At 44.0% G+C, this 15,576-nt stretch overlaps 1 protein-coding gene across 2 annotated transcripts in view; it reads right to left on the bottom strand.

Annotated features, from left to right (window-relative positions):
- Positions 1 to 15,576, bottom strand: part of mix23 (mitochondrial matrix import factor 23) — a 32,547-nt gene that overhangs the window by 12,680 nt on the left and 4,291 nt on the right. Inside the window, exons 2-3 of one of the 2 annotated variants that reach the window (XM_067992992.1) lie at positions 10,282 to 10,407; positions 3,989 to 4,135 (exon numbers count right to left, since the gene is read on the bottom strand). In XM_067992992.1, the coding sequence (XP_067849093.1) occupies positions 3,989 to 4,135; positions 10,282 to 10,407 (273 nt within the window). The remainder of the gene's footprint in view (positions 1 to 3,988; positions 4,136 to 10,281; positions 10,408 to 15,576) is intronic. The other variant, XM_067992993.1, reaches the window with a different exon arrangement.

Raw genomic sequence — 15,576 nt, 5'->3', positions numbered from 1 at the left:
TCTACATCGTCCTTCTCCATAGTGAAAACAGATGCAAAAAATTCATTTAGAACCCCTCCTACATCTGCCGGCTCCACACACAGATTGCCATTTTTGTCCCTAATGGGCCCTATTTTTTCCCTAGTCATCCTCTTACCCTTAATATACTTATAAAACATCTTAGGATTTTCCTTTATTTTGCTCGCCAGTGTTATTTCATGGCCCCTCCTTGATCTCCTAATTTCTTTAAGTATCCCCCTGCACTTTTTGTACTCCTCCAGGGCTTCCTCCGTCTTTAGCCTTTTGTATCTGCCAAAAGCCCTCCTTTTTTTCCTAATCCATTCTCGTATATCCCCTGACATCCAAGGTTCCCTGGAGTTCTTGGAACCACCCTTGACCTTTACGGGAACATGTTGCCATTGTATGGTCTCAATCTCCCTTCTGAAAGACTCCCATTGCTCCGATGCGGATTTTCCTACAAGCAGCTGATCCCAGTCCATTTTGGCCAGATTCTGCCGTATCCTATTAAAATCAGCCTTCCCCCAATTTAGAACCTTTATTTCCGGCCCCTCCCTATCCTTTTCCATGACCACCTTAAATCTCACCGAATTATGGTCACTGTCACCAAAGTGCGCACTTCTTCCACTTGGCCGGCCACATTCCCTAGAATTAGGTCCAGTACCGCCCCCTCTCTTGTAGGACTTTCTACATGCTGGCTCAAAAAGCTCTCCTGGATGCACGTTAAGAATTTTGTACCCTCTAAGCCTTTTACACTCTGAGTATCCCAGTTAATATTGGGGAAGTTGAAATCCCCCACTATTATTACCCTATTATTTGCACAATTTTCTGAGATTTGCCTACATATCAGTTCCTCTATCTCCCCCTGACTGTTTGGGGGCCTATAGTACACTCCCATCAAAGTGCTTGCCCCCTTTTTGTTTTTAAGCTCCACCCATATGGCCTCATTTGAGGAACCTGCTAATATATCATCCCTCCTTATGGCAGTAATTGATTCTTTAATTAATATTACAACCCCCCCTCCTCTTATACCTCTCCCTCTGTCTCGCCTGAAGATTCTGTACCCCGGAATATTGAGCTGCCAGTCTTGCCCCTCCCTCAACCATGTCTCTGTGACAGCAACAATATCATACTCCCATGTGTTTATCAACACCTTCAGTTCATCCACCTTATTCGCAAGACTCCTTGCATTAAAATAGATGCCATCCAGCCTTGCCCTCACATATTTGCCCTGTCTTCCAAGCTGACTTGTTTTTTTCTCTATATTTGGCTGCACATCACCCCCTATTGTAGCTCCACTCTGTATCCCATCCCCCTGCCAAGTTAGTTTAAACCCCCCCCCCCCCCCCAACAGTGCTAGCAAACCTCCCCGCAAGGATATTTGTCCTGCTCTGGTTCAGGTGCAACCCGTCCGACTTGTACAAGTCCCACCTTCCCCAGAAGCAGGCCCAGTGATCCAGGAAACTGAAACCCTCCCTCCTGCACCAACTCTTTAGCCACGCATTCATCTGTTCTATCCTCCTATTTCTATACTCACTAGCCCGTGGCACTGGGAGTAATCCAGAGATTACAACCTTTGAGGTCCTGCTCTTTAATCTGCTACCTAGCTCCCTAAATTCTTGATGCAGGACCTCATCTCCCTTCCTACCTATGTCGTTGGTCCCAATGTGGACCACGACCTCTGCCTGCTCACCCTCCCCCTTGAGAATGCCCTGTAGCCGCTCAGTGACATCCATGACCCTGGCACCAGGGAGGCAACAAACCATCCTGGAGTCACGTTTACGGCCACAGAAACGCCTGTCTGTTCCCCTTACGATAGAATCCCCTACCACTATAGCTCTTCCACTCTTTTTCCTCCCAGCCTGTGCAGCAGAGCTACCCCTGGTGCCAGGAAGTTGGCTGCTGCTGCCTTCCCCTGATAAGTCATCCCCCTCAACAATATCCAAAGCGGTATATTTGTTTGAGAGGGGGACGGCCACAGGGGACCCCTGCACTGCCTGCTCCTCTTACTCTGCCTGGTGGTCACCCAATTACTTCCTGCCTGTACAACCTTTACCTGCGGTGTGACCATCTCACTAAACGTGCTATCCACGACATTCTCAGCATCGCGAATGCTCCTTAATGAATCCATCCGCAGCTCCAGTGCCGCAATGCGGTTTGTCAGTAGCTGCAGCTGGATACATTTCCCGCACACATGGTCGTCCCTCCTCTTATTAGTTTAAAGCCGTATCTGCCGCCCTAGTTATTCGATTCACCAGGACACTGGTCCCAGCCTGGTTTAAGTGCAGCCTGTTCCAATGGAACAGCTCCCTCTTTCCCCAGTACTGGTCCAAGTGCCCCATGAATTGAAACCCTTGCTTCCCATTCCACTCTTTCAGCCACACATTTAACCATCTAATCTGTTTGTCCCTATGCCAATTTGCATGTGGCTCAGGTAGTAATCCAGAGATTATTACCTTTGAGGTTCTGCTTTTTAATTTGGACCCTAGCTCTCAAATTCCCTGAGCAGAATCTCATTCCTAGTCCTACCTATGTCATTGTTATTTGGACAAGGTACTAGAGGTCACTCAGCATCGGTGGAACATTATGCCAGCATAAGTCACTGCCTTCAGAGTGGGAGAAAACTGGAGGGAGAAAAAAAATGAATCTCCTTTTTTTGTATTTAATTATCATTGTGATTCTACCAGTTAAAACTGAGCCTGGTCTTGGTAGAGGTTCAGTGGTCCAGTGCAGTGCTGGAGCCAAAATCTTCTAGACCTGTGATGCCCATTAAAGTCCAGGTTCATTCATAGTACTTCAGCGTTAACAGCCTTATAAAGTTTTGATACTTTGAACATTATGCAATCATAAATTGACGTGTCTCTAATTTTTGCAAAGACTTAAAACACTTAAATGAAATAATTGGGGTAAGGAGATTGGGGGCAAAAGAACAGTAACTATTTTGATCAATTTTCATAAAACATTAAGCTGTTCATGCAATATTAAGTTGATGGCAAAATAAGGAACACCAACATCTTCAGTTCCAGAATGTTATTTAAAAGTGGAATTAAAACACATGTATTTATTATTTTTATTTTATTTTTGTAGTTGTGAAAAGTAAGGAGAGCTTCCCTTATTTTCAACACTCTCATTTTACTATTCATATGAGAGACCGTACAGGAGCAATGTGTCACTACTCACTAGTATTAAAATAATGCTGATCAACTTTTATTAAACTAAAAAGAACACTTCAATTTGTTAAAGAAATTGCAACTAACACGTACTCTGGATTTATTATTGGGAATTACAGAAGGACTGCTGCAAAATGGAATTCAAGGTTGGAATTAGAATTCAGCCACAATATAAACTTCAAAGGCATAACAAGGCAACCCTCCCCCATGAGTTATTGATCTCAGCCGTAAAGAGATGTGAGCAGAAGCCAGCAACTTCTCCACAAAATTAGGATGAGCAGTCACTTAGCCCCTTTCCATGTACCCGCTAGAGCCTGCTTTCAGAGTGGTTGAGCAAGGGGATCTTTTTTTAAAAAAAAACCTTAGTTCCACTCATTTCTAGGGGAAATATCTACAGCTTTCTTTAAAAAATGCTCAAGCCTGGCTCAACAATTGCTTTTAAAACCTCAAATTACTTCCAAATTGAGATTTAGTAATTAAAAACTTTTTGTAAATGCTACAGATACATCTATATTATTCTTAAATATATATGCCGGTCACTCAAGTCTCTAGTCTTTATGAAGACATATAATGCTTAAGCAATAGAGCACACTCATTACCTGCAGTTTATCACCTGGCAACTGGGTAGCATTACTGGTATAAAGGACGTCAGCAGAACCTCTGCACCAAAAGAAAAGTTAAAGAGTGCAATTCTATTTTAAGCTTCTGTAATTATTAAAAAAAGAAAGTTCGGCACATCCAGATAGAAAATTTCTCTGTAAACGTGGGTTCAAAGGAAGGAAACTCTGGGAGTAAGTGCTATGATTCTATGCATTCCTTACGTTTGTTTGTTCTTTTCGAAGTCGTTTTATTAGTGTTAAATTGTCCATGTCTTTATTTCTCTCTTCTCGTAGCTTGTTCACCATGCTAGAGGACTGGTTTATGCAGGTCTTTATGGCTTTATCCCTACTAGAATGAGCCTGCTTTAGCTAAAAGGAAAAAAAAAAGGAAGATAGGTACACAATTTTTACCAGGCTTGTAGTATATTAACATCCTTTCATTTGGTTCTGACCACTTAAAAAATTGCATTGATGTGGTAGACACAGATGATAGAAGATGGACTGAGTTACGGCTAAATTTTACCATCCAAAGTAAAATTTAGAGAAACGAACAAATATTAAGAACAAAATGAACCAAAAAGCACTGGATAGATTTTTCAAATTGGAAACATGTTTGGAAATGGGACTTTTAAAACAAAAAAAAAAAATCGGTTCAAATTTGTTTTTAGGTGAATCTTAAAATAATTGAGGTGACGTCATTACAGGGAATGGAACATTTTCACTTTTTCACACCAGATGCAACAAGCACTCCTATGTCATGCGTAGTGACTCTATTGGCAGACTAACCTTGCTCGAACCCGCCAGTCTCCGCTTGAGTTTGCCAAAAGCGGAGCCAGCCCTGCCAATCCAGTGAGTGACATCACTGTCGATTGTGGCGTTCTGCGAGAGAACACTACCGAAAAACAAGGATTTGTCCGTGACCTTAAATGGTATACTATTGATTGTAACAACAGGGGGTGTGAATGGATCACCAGGTATGGGCTGGACCATGACTTTTGTAAGTTGATTGCAAGGCCAAAACAGTGTGCTGCTCCAGCATAGTACAGGCAGAGTGAACTTCCTCCTACAGTGTCCCAACAAAATGCATTAACACTAGAATAAATATCACATTTCCATTTTTCACATCAGTCATCTTTATGAGTCTGAGCAACCCTGCCAGATTGTGAGCTGTGTACTTGTGGTGCCAGGAAATGATTTTAGATTACCCAAACTCATTTCACTTGGGACTCTTACAGCCAAATAGACTTTCATTTCATCAGGATTTAAACACAGGTTCCATGAATGAAAGGACTTTTTTTTCTTATGGCTTAATTAGATGGCAATGAAATTAAGCTGGATGGAACTGTAACAAGCTTTTTGGGTCTTCCACGACCGGTGGACACATGCAGGGCTTGGAGTGACATCGGTAGTAATATCATTTAATTTTATAAGTTTTCTTTGTTTTGTGGTTTAGTTCCTTATTAGTTGTGCCTCTCTAAAAAGGGGGCATATTTGTTTGAGGGCAATGGGGCAACCCAGTGTCTCCTTATTGGTTTTATTTAGAAAAGGCAACTGTAATAAGGTCAAACGTCTCTCAGATTTAACCTTAATTATTCAAACACAGCTCACCTTCTCCTAAGGTCCATGTTTTACAGTGGCAATAATTATGAAATTCCTCAGCTGACAATGCAAAACCCATATACTTTAATAACAGGTAGACAAATTTTACTGCAATTCTACTGTGTTTCCGAACAATGACGGACAGGAAAAGACCCTCTGGTCCATCCAGCCTGTTTAGGCCAGTTCATTCTTAGAAAGTATGTGCTAACCATAAAAATATTAATACCAGCTAAAGAAATCAACAGGCATTAACTAACTTGACCAACAGTATAACCAGCTAATGAAAGAAAGATATGCATATCACACACCACAACTCAGTGAGGCAACTTGGAGTGCCAGTAGAAAACGGATAGTTTCAAAGGTGCATTCATATATTTGTGTTCATAAGTTTTAACCCCGGTTCCAAATAGTGTTCCAAGACACATCTCTATTCCCAACTCATGCATCTGCCACTGGTTAGCTATTGTTTATACCAATTGATTAAATAATTAAGTAATAGGTTAAGCAGTCTATTGGTTATTGAAGCAATAAAATAACAACTTAGATTTCCCATCTGGAGAGGGTTAAAAAAAATTGGGAGCGTGAATGGAACCCCGTGAGCTGTAAGTTTTCAAACAGAGTTCCTAGACTTTAGAGGTTCACCGGATTAGCAGATGCCTGTATTTGTTGACTTACTAGCATGTTGTTTCTATTACTGCATGTTAATTAAAAACCATTTCTGAAATGATAGCATTGTTTTTCAGAAATTAGGATTGTGTGTCAATATTTGCAGGCGGTTCCCACTCAGAAAAGTTCAATAACACTGCCTAATGCTATGCTTGTGCACTTCTTATCAACTGGTTAAACAGTGAGAGAAACCTAGAACTAGAGAATTGTACAGGGGGCTGGGAGCCTGGCCTGCTGGTGATACGTACATATGAATTAACAGCAGGAGTAGGCCATTCGGCCCCTCGAGCCTGCTCTGCCATTTGATAAGATCATGGCTGATCTGATTGTGACCTCAACCCTACTTTCCTGTCTAACTACTATAATGTTTGACTCCCTTGTTAATCAGGAATCTATCTAACTCAGCCTTAAAAATATTCAATGACCCTGCCTCCACCGCTCTCTGGGGAAGGGAGTTCCACAGACTCACGACCCTCAGAGAAAAAATTTCTCCTCATCTCCAGCTTAAATGGGGGACCCCTTATTTTTAAACTGTGGCCCCCAGTTCTAGTCTCTCCGACAAGGGGAAACATCCTCTTAGCATCTTATATGTTTCAATAAGATCACCTCTCATTCTTCTAAACTCCAGTGTATACAGGCCCAACTTGTCCTTTCCTCATAAGATAACCTCCTCATCCCAGGAATCAGGCGAGTGAACCTTCTCTGAACCGCATCCAAAGCAATTATGTCCTTTCTTAAATAAGGAGACCAAAACTGCACACTGTATTCTAGATGTGGTCTCACCAATGCCCTGTGCAACTGTAGCAAAACATCTCTACTTTTATATTCCATTCCCCTTGCAATAAATGACAACATTCCATTTGCCTTCCTAATCACTTGCTGTACCTGCATACTAACTTTTTGTGATTCATGTACTAGGACACCCAGATCTCTCTGTACCTCAGTAATCTCTCTCCATTTAAATAATATACTGCTTTTCTATTCCTCCTGCCAAAGTGGACAAGTTCACATTTTCCCATATTATACTCCATCTGCCAAATTTTTGCCCACTCACTTAACCCATCTATATCTCTTTGCAGACTCCTTATGTCCTCTTTACAACTTACTTTCCAACCACCTTTGTGCCATCAGCAAATTTAGCAACCATACATTCGGTCCCTTCATCCAAGTCATTGATATAGATTGTAAATAGTTGAGGCCCAAGCATTGATCCCTGTGGCACTCCACTCGTTACATCTTGCCAACCTGAAAATGACCCATTTTTGCCTACTCTCTGTTTCCTGTTAGCTAACTCATCCTTTATCCGCGCTAATATGTTACCCCTACACCATGAGCTCTTATTTTGTGTAGTAGCCTTTGATGTGGCACCTTGTCAAAACCCTTCTGGAAATCCAAGTACACCACATCCACAGGATCCCCTTTATCCACGTAGCTGGTTACTTCCTCAAAGAACTCTAATAAATTAGTCAAACACGATTTCCCTTTCACAAAGCCGTGTTGACTCTGCCTGATTGCATTGAGATTTTCTAAGTGCCCTGTTATAATCTCCTTAACAATAGATTCGAGCATTTTCCCCGTGACAGATGTTAAGCTAACTGGCCTGTAGTTTCCTGCTTTCTGGCTCCCTCCTTTCTTGAACAGAGGAGTTACATTCGCTATTTTCCAATCTGATGGGACCCTTCCAGAATCTAGAGAATTTTGGAAAATTAATACCAATGCATCTACTATCTCTGTACCGACTTCTTTTAAGACCCTAGGATGAAGTCCGTGAGGACCTGGGGACTTGTCAGCTTTTAGGTCTAATACTTTTTTCAGAACCCTTTCCCTGGTGATTGTAAATGTTTTAAGTTCCTCCCTCCCTTTCACCTCTTGATTCACAATTATTTCTGGCATGTTATTTGTATCCTCTACAGTGAAGATGGATGCAAAATATCTGTTCAATTCATCCGCCATTTCCTTATTCTCCATTATTAATTCCCTAGACTCACTCTCTGGAGGACCAAAGTTCATTTTACTTACTCTTTTCCTTTTTAAATACCTGTAGAAACTCTTACTATCTGTCCCCTCATTCACAAAAAAGCTGACCAAGGAGTTTTATAAAAGAGAGAAAAATCACAGAGAAAATAAGAGAAAAATCACAGACTACTCCTGTACTGAAAGGGATACTACAGGAAACTGGGGAATAGTTTCTACTCTCAGTCAGAAGTTTCTATGATTTGTTAATTTGATAAGTTAATTTGTTTTTGTGGAGAAGTAGTACTAGAAAGAGGGGAGAAAGAGGCAGCAAGTGAGAAGAGAGCAACAGGTGGAGAGATAGTTAGTGAGAGAGAGGTAAAGAGAGATTGATAGAGATCTATATATAATGTGAGATATAGATAGATAAAATAAAATCAAGTAAATGCAGAAAATGAATCAGGGGGGATTGAGAGTCTCTTCTGCAAACTGTAGATGCTTTTCATGCAGTCTGAAGACCAGGAGTGGGCTGATAACAGTCTCTGACGTCATCCCCTCAGCACAGTCTGAACTTGGGAAAGCTGCCATTGTAACCACAGAACTGCTGCAGACGATACAGGGAGAGCTGTCCATCCGCCCCCACTTCCCCCTTCACACTGAGGGGAGCCTGCCAACTGGCCGATGATGCACAGGCTCCAAACCAAAGCTTGGTGCCCGGGTAAATACAGCGAATGTTGTGTATTCGCCCCCTCCAGCAGCCAGCAGCAACCCCGATTCTCGTTTCCATTGAAGGAAAAGAAATGGCTGCGATCAGAATAAGCTGCCAAATTAAGGCGGCAGAGCCTATGACACTGGTCCCGAACGTCCTGTTCTTGCCCCAGAGCTGTTGGGCCGCCCGGACACAGAGGTTGCAGGGGAATCGGGCAGGGAGGAGCGGAATCTGCATTGTTTTCCCTCCAGTAATTTAAATCGCCCCGTTGGTACAGAATGCTTTGCCACACGGAGCAGTCGATGCAGACACAACAGCATCTGAGAACGGACATTTGGATAAACATTTGAAGTAGATATGAGGGCTCCAGGGAGAGACCAGGATAGGCTGGTTAATTTTGGATCGCTCAAGCAAAGAGTCAGCACCAGCATGATGGGCTGAATGGCCTCCTGTGCTGTAAACATCCACCATTCTAACCAATGTGTTACCTCATTCGTAGGAAATTCCCTTGCCTGCTTTTTTTAAGCAAAGACCTGCTTAATTCAATGGTTAACAGAAGAATTTTCTCCAAATACATTGGCCACATACTCCTTGGAAAATAAGAGTCTAAATGGGGTAGAGGAGCCGAGGGATCTGGGGGTACAGATACACAAATCACTAAAATTAGCGACGCAGTTTAAGGAGGCCATAAAAAAGCAAACCAAGCACTGGGGTTCATTTCTAGAGGGATAGAATTGAAAAGCAGAGAAGTTATGTTAAACTTGTATAGAACCTTGGTTAGACCACACGGAGTATTGTGCAGAATTCTGGTCTCCATATTTTAAAAAGGACATAGAGGTATTGGAGAAGGGGTGATACCAGAACTGAGAGGTTATACCCATCAGGAAAGATTGAACAAACTGCGGCTCTTTTCTCTAGAAAAAGAGAAGACTGAGGAGTGACCTGATGGAGGTCTTTAAGATTATGAAAGGGTTTGATAGGGTAGATGTGGAGAAGATGTTTCTACTTGCGGGGGAGACCAGAACTAGGGGCCATAAATATAAGATAGTCACTAATAAATCCAAGAAGCTTCTCTACCCAGTAAGTGGTTGGAATGTGGATCTCGCTACCACAAGGAGTAGTTGAGGCAACTTTCATAGATGCATTTAAGGGGAAGCTAGATAAACACATGAGGGAGAAAGGAATAGAAGTTGATAGGGTTAGATGAAGTAGGGAGTAAGGAGGCTCACATGGAGCATAGACACTGACATGGACCTGTTGGGCTGAATGGCCTGATTCTGTGCTGTACATAATTCTATGTAATTATTAGGCACGTCTTGGTGGGGGGGGGGGGCGGGGGAAGAGAGAGGTGAGAATATGCACCACTATTCTGGTTTATACAGGTTTGCAAACATTCCATGCTGAAAAAAAAATCAGTCAAGTTGTTGTCAGTTAAATCAGTCAAAATGCAATTGCCCCGCATGAAGTGAGTTAGACTTTACAATCAGAGCTCTTACCTTCTTATCTAACACTGGTCACATAGAAATAAGACTCCACAACAAACAGGCAAAAAAAAAATAGGAAAAAGCAGGACTTTAACTTTACTTACAGAGTCATAAAGCTGTTTGCATGTTTGACTTGCATCAATCTTCCCAGCAAAGGATGCTGTAGGCACAGTGCTATTTAATTCATGGACTATCCTATCATCAATCTGTCGCATCACCCGGAGTACATCCTATTGATAGGCAAAAAAGAAGTGGGTCTGGCATTAAAAATTCTGGTTAAATTGAGTTTGATGCTCCTCAGGTGAAGGCCTGTCATGATCCGTGGCCTAATAAAGCAGACCAGTCATTTATCATTGCCTAATTACTTGTTTTAATGTAAAAGTTATGCTAAACCTTTATAAATGACGGGTTAGACCTCAGCTGGAGTATTGTGTCCAATTCTGGGCACCACGCTTTGGAAGAATGTCAAAGAGAGGGTGCAGAGGAGATTTTACTAGAATGATATCAGGGATGAGGGAATTCCGTTATGTAGAGAGACTAGAAAAGCTAGGATTGTTGTTCTTATAGCAGAGAAGGTTAAGGTTAACAACTTGCATTTATATAGTGCCTTTAACGTAGAAAAACATCCCAAGGCGTTTCACAGGTGCGTTATCAAACAAAATTTGACACCATGCCACATTAGGACGTGACCAAAAGCTTGGTTAAAGAGGTAAGTTTTAAGGAGCATCTTAAAAGGAGGTGAGAAAGGTAGAGCGGCAGAGTGGTTTAGGGAGTGAATTCCAGAGCCTTGGGCCTAGACAGCTGAAGGCAAGGCCGCCAATAGTGGAGCGATTAAAATCGTGATTGCGCAAGAGGCAAGAATTGGAGGAGCGCAGAGATTTTCGGAGGGTTGTAGGACAGGAGGAGGTTACAGAAATAGGGATGGGCGAGACCATGGAGGGACTTGAAAACAAGGATGAGAATTTTAAAATTGAGGCGTTGCCGGACCGGGAGCCAACGTAGGTCTGCGAGCACAGGGATGATGGATGAATGGGACTTGATGCGAGTTAGGATACGGCAGCAGAGTTTTGGATGAGCTCAAGTTTATGGAGCGTGGAAGATGGGAGGCCAGCCAGGAGAGCATTGGAATAGCCAAGTCTAGAGGCAACAAAGGCATGGATGAGGATTTCAACAGCAGATGAGCTGAGGCAGGGGTGGAGACGGATGATGTTACGGAGGTGGAAGTAGGTGGTCTTGGTGATGGAGCGGATATGTGGTCGGAAGCTCATCTCAGGGTCATATAGGACGCCAAGGTTGCGAACGGTCCAGTTCAGCCTCCGACAATGGCCAGGGAGAAGGGTGGAATCGGTGGCTAGGGAATGGAGTTTGCGGCAGGGACTGAAGACAATGGGTTTTGAAAGAGTAAATAAGGAGAAACTACACTGTTTCCACTGGCATGGGAGGTCAGAAGGCACAGGTTAAAGGTGGTGGAAGCAGATTCAATAGTAACTTTAAAAAACAAAAAGGTAAAATTTGCAGGGCTATGGTGAAAGAGTATGTGAGTAGGACCAATTGGATAGCTCTTTCAAAGAGCCAGCACAGGCACGATGGGCTGAATAGCCTCCTTCTGTACTGTGAGATTCTATGAAAAGGTAAAGAACATACTACAGATCAATGCAAAGTAATTTCTTATGAGCACTGATACTTAAGTGGAATATAATTGAAAAGTTAGAAGATAAATCAACTCCCAAGCCTACTGAAGGTGGGAGGTATGAGACCACCTTTAGTAGGTAGCTTCACACTGCTTGGGCTTTGCATCAGGAATAGTGCAATTCTGTAGGTTTGCTGGACACCTGGGTTCTTTTTAAACTTAGTACGGAATCTTTTTAATGCTAGGAAAAAGTGGATACTTCTGCCTTCTCCTTCGTAGAATTAAAAGTTAGCATGCACTAAAAAAAGTCACTGCTTTCAACATGAAGCACAAGCAGTATAATTTGGGCATGCTGGTTATGCACGACACTCAGACAAGTATCTGTAGCACAAACTCAAACATTCACAAAGCCTGTCTTTTATTTCATGGAAATCCTAACGGGGAAGTATTTTTTTTGCCCAAAAGGTTCAGTTTTTTTTCAGCCAGGGTCATCTCCAAGTGATTTCATAGTATCATAGTAGGTACAGCACAGGAGGCGGCCATTTGGCCCATAATGCCTGTCTCAGCTCCTCGAAAGAGCTATCCAATTAGTCCCAATCCCCAGCTCTTTCCCCATTGCCCTGTAAATTTTTTCTCTTCAAGTATTTATCCAATTCCCTTTTGAAAGTTACTATTGAATCTGTTTCCACCACCCTTTCAGGCAGTGCATTTCAGATCATAACAACGCACAGTGGAAAAAATGTTTCCTCATAGCGCCTCTGGTTCTTTTACCGAGCCTTTTTAAAAATTTGTTCATGGGATGTGGAGAGGCCAGCATTTCTTGCCCATCCCTAATTGCCCTGGAGAAGGTGGTGGTGAGCCACCTTCTTGAACCGCTGAAGTCCGTGTGGTGCAGGTTCTCCCACAGTGCTGTTAGGAAGGGAGTTCCTGGATTTTGACCCAGCGACGATGAAGGAACGGCGATATATTTCCAAGTCGGGATGGTGTGTGACTTGGAGGGGAACGTGCAGGTGGTGTTGTTCCCATGTGCCTGCTGTTCTTGTCCTTCTAGGTGGTAGAGGTCGAGGGTTTGGGAGGTGCTGTCGAAGAAGCCTTGGCGAGTTGCTGCAGTGCGTCCTGTGAACGGTACACACTGCAGCCACAGTGCGCCAGTGGTGGAGGGAGTGAATGGGGTGCCAATCAAGCAGGCTGCTTTGTCCTGGATGGTGTCAAGCTTCTTGAGTGTTGTTGGAGCTGCACTCATCCAGGCAAGTGGAGAGTATTCCATCACACTCTTGACTTGTGCCTTTTAGATGGTGGAAAGGCTTTGGGGAGTCAGGTGGTGAGTCACTCGCCGCAGAATACCCAGCCTCTGACCTGCTCTTGTAGCCACAGTATTTATATGGCTGGTCCAGTAAAGTTTCTGGTCAATGGTGACCCCCAAGATGTTGATAATGGGGGATTCGGCGATGGTAATGCCGTTGAATTTCAAGGGGAGGTGGTTGGACTCTCTCTTGTTGGAGATGGTCATTGCCTGGCACGAATGTTACTTGCCACTTATCAGCCCAAGCCTGGATGTTGTCCAGGTCTTGCTGCATGCGGGCAAGGACTGCTTCATTAACTGAGGGGTTGCGAATGGAACTGAACACTCTGCAATCATCAGCGAACATCCCCATTTCTGAACTTATGATGGAGGGAAGGTCATTGATGAAGCTGAAGATGATTGGGCTTAGGACACTGCCCTGAGGAACTCCGGCAGCAATGTCCTCAGGCTGACATGATTGGCCTCCAACAACCATTACCATCTTCCTTTGTGCTAGGTATGACTCCAGCCACCTTAGTTTTCCCCCAGATTCCCGTTGACTTCAATTTTACTAGGGCTCCTTGGTGCCACACTCGTTCAAATGCTGCCTTGATGTCAAGGGCAGTCACTCTCAACTCACTGGAATTCAGCTCTTTTGTCCATTTTTGGACCAAAGCTGTAATGAGGTCTGGAGCCGAGTGGTCCTGGCAGAACCCAAACTGAGCATCGGTGAGCAGATTATTGGTGAGTAAGTGCCGCTTGATAAGACAGTCGACGACACCTTCCATCACTTTGCTGATGATTGAGAGTAGACTGATGGGATGGTAATTGGCAGAATTCGATTTGTCCTGCTTTTTGTGGACAGGACGTTCCTGGGCAACTTTCCACATTGTCGGGTAGATGCCAGTGTTGTAGCTGTACTGGAACAGCTTGGCTAGAGGCGTGGCCATTTCTGGAGCACAAGTCTTCAGCACTACAGCCGGGATATTGTAGGGGCTCATAGCCTTTGCTGTATCCAGTGCATTCAACCGTTTCTTGATATCATGTGGAGTGAATCGAATTGGCTGAAGACTGGCTTCTGTGATGGTGGGGATATCGGGAGGAGGCAGAGATGGATCATCCACTCGGCACTTCTGGCTGAAGATGGTTGCAAACGCTTCAGCCTTGTCTTTTGCACTCACATGCTGGACTCTGCCATCATTGAGGATAGGGATGTTTACAGATCCTCCTCCTCGTTAGTTGTTTAATTGTCCACCACCACTCACAACTGGATGTGGCAGGACTGCAGAGCTTTGATCTGATCCGTTGGTTGTGGAATCACTTAGCTCTGTCTATAGCATGTTGTTTCTGCTGTTTAGCATGCATGTAGTCCTGAGTTGTAGCTTCACCAGGTTGGCACCTCATTTTTGGTACAACTTGTGCTGCTCCTGGAGTGCTCTTCTACACTCCTCATTGAACCAGGGTTGATCCCCTGGCTTGTGGTAATGGTAGAGTGAGGAATATGCTGGGCCATGAGGTTACAGATTGTGCTGGAATACAATTCTGTTGCTGCTGATGGCCCACAGCGTCTCATCGATGCCCAGTTTTGAGTTGCTAGATCTGTTCTGAATCTATCCCATTTAGCACGGTGGTAGTGCCACACAACACGTTGGATGGTGTTCTCAGTGTGAAGACGGGACTTCATCTCCACGAGGACTGTGCGGTGGTCACTCCTACCAATACTGTCATGGACAGATGCATCTGCGACAGGTAGATTGGTGAGGACGAGGTCAAGTAAGTTTTTCCCTCGTGTTGGTTCGCTTACCAACTGCCACAGGCCCAGTGTGGCAGCTATTTTCTTCAGGACTCGGCCAGCTCGGTCAGTAGTGGTGCTACCGAGCCACTCTTGGTGATGGACATTGAAGTCGCCCACCCAGAGTACATTCTGTGCCCTTGCTACCCTCAGTGCTTCCTCCAAGTGGTGCTCAACATGGAGGAGGACTGATTCATCAACTGAGGGAGGGCGGTAGGTGGTAATCAGCAGGAGGTTTCCTTGCCCATGTTTGACCTGATGCCATGAGATTTCATGGGGTCAGAAGTCAATGTTGAGGAATCCCAGGGCCACTCCCTCCTGACTGTATATCACTGTACCACCACCTCTGGTCGGTCCGTCCTGCCGGTGGGACAGGACATACCCGGGGATAGTGATGGAAGAGTCTGGGACATTGGCTGAAAGGTATGATTCTGTGAGTATGGCTGTGTCAGGCTGTTGCTTGACTAGCCTGTGGGACAGCTCTCCCAATTTTGGCACAAGTCCCCAGATGTTAGTGAGGAGGACTTTGCAGGGTCGACTGGGCTAGGTTTGCCTTTGTCGTGTCCGATGCCTAGTGGTCCGATGCCGGGTGGTCCGTCCGGTTTTATTTTCTTATAATGACTTTTTTTTTTAAGCGAGATTGTACAACTGAGTGGCTTGCTCGGCCATTTCAGAGGGCAATTAAGAATCAACCA

The sequence above is a fragment of the Heptranchias perlo genome, chromosome 11 (assembly GCF_035084215.1).
Source record: "Heptranchias perlo isolate sHepPer1 chromosome 11, sHepPer1.hap1, whole genome shotgun sequence".
Classification (NCBI taxonomy): Eukaryota; Metazoa; Chordata; class Chondrichthyes; order Hexanchiformes; family Hexanchidae; genus Heptranchias; species Heptranchias perlo.
This window is presented reverse-complemented; position numbering and strand designations above follow the sequence as displayed.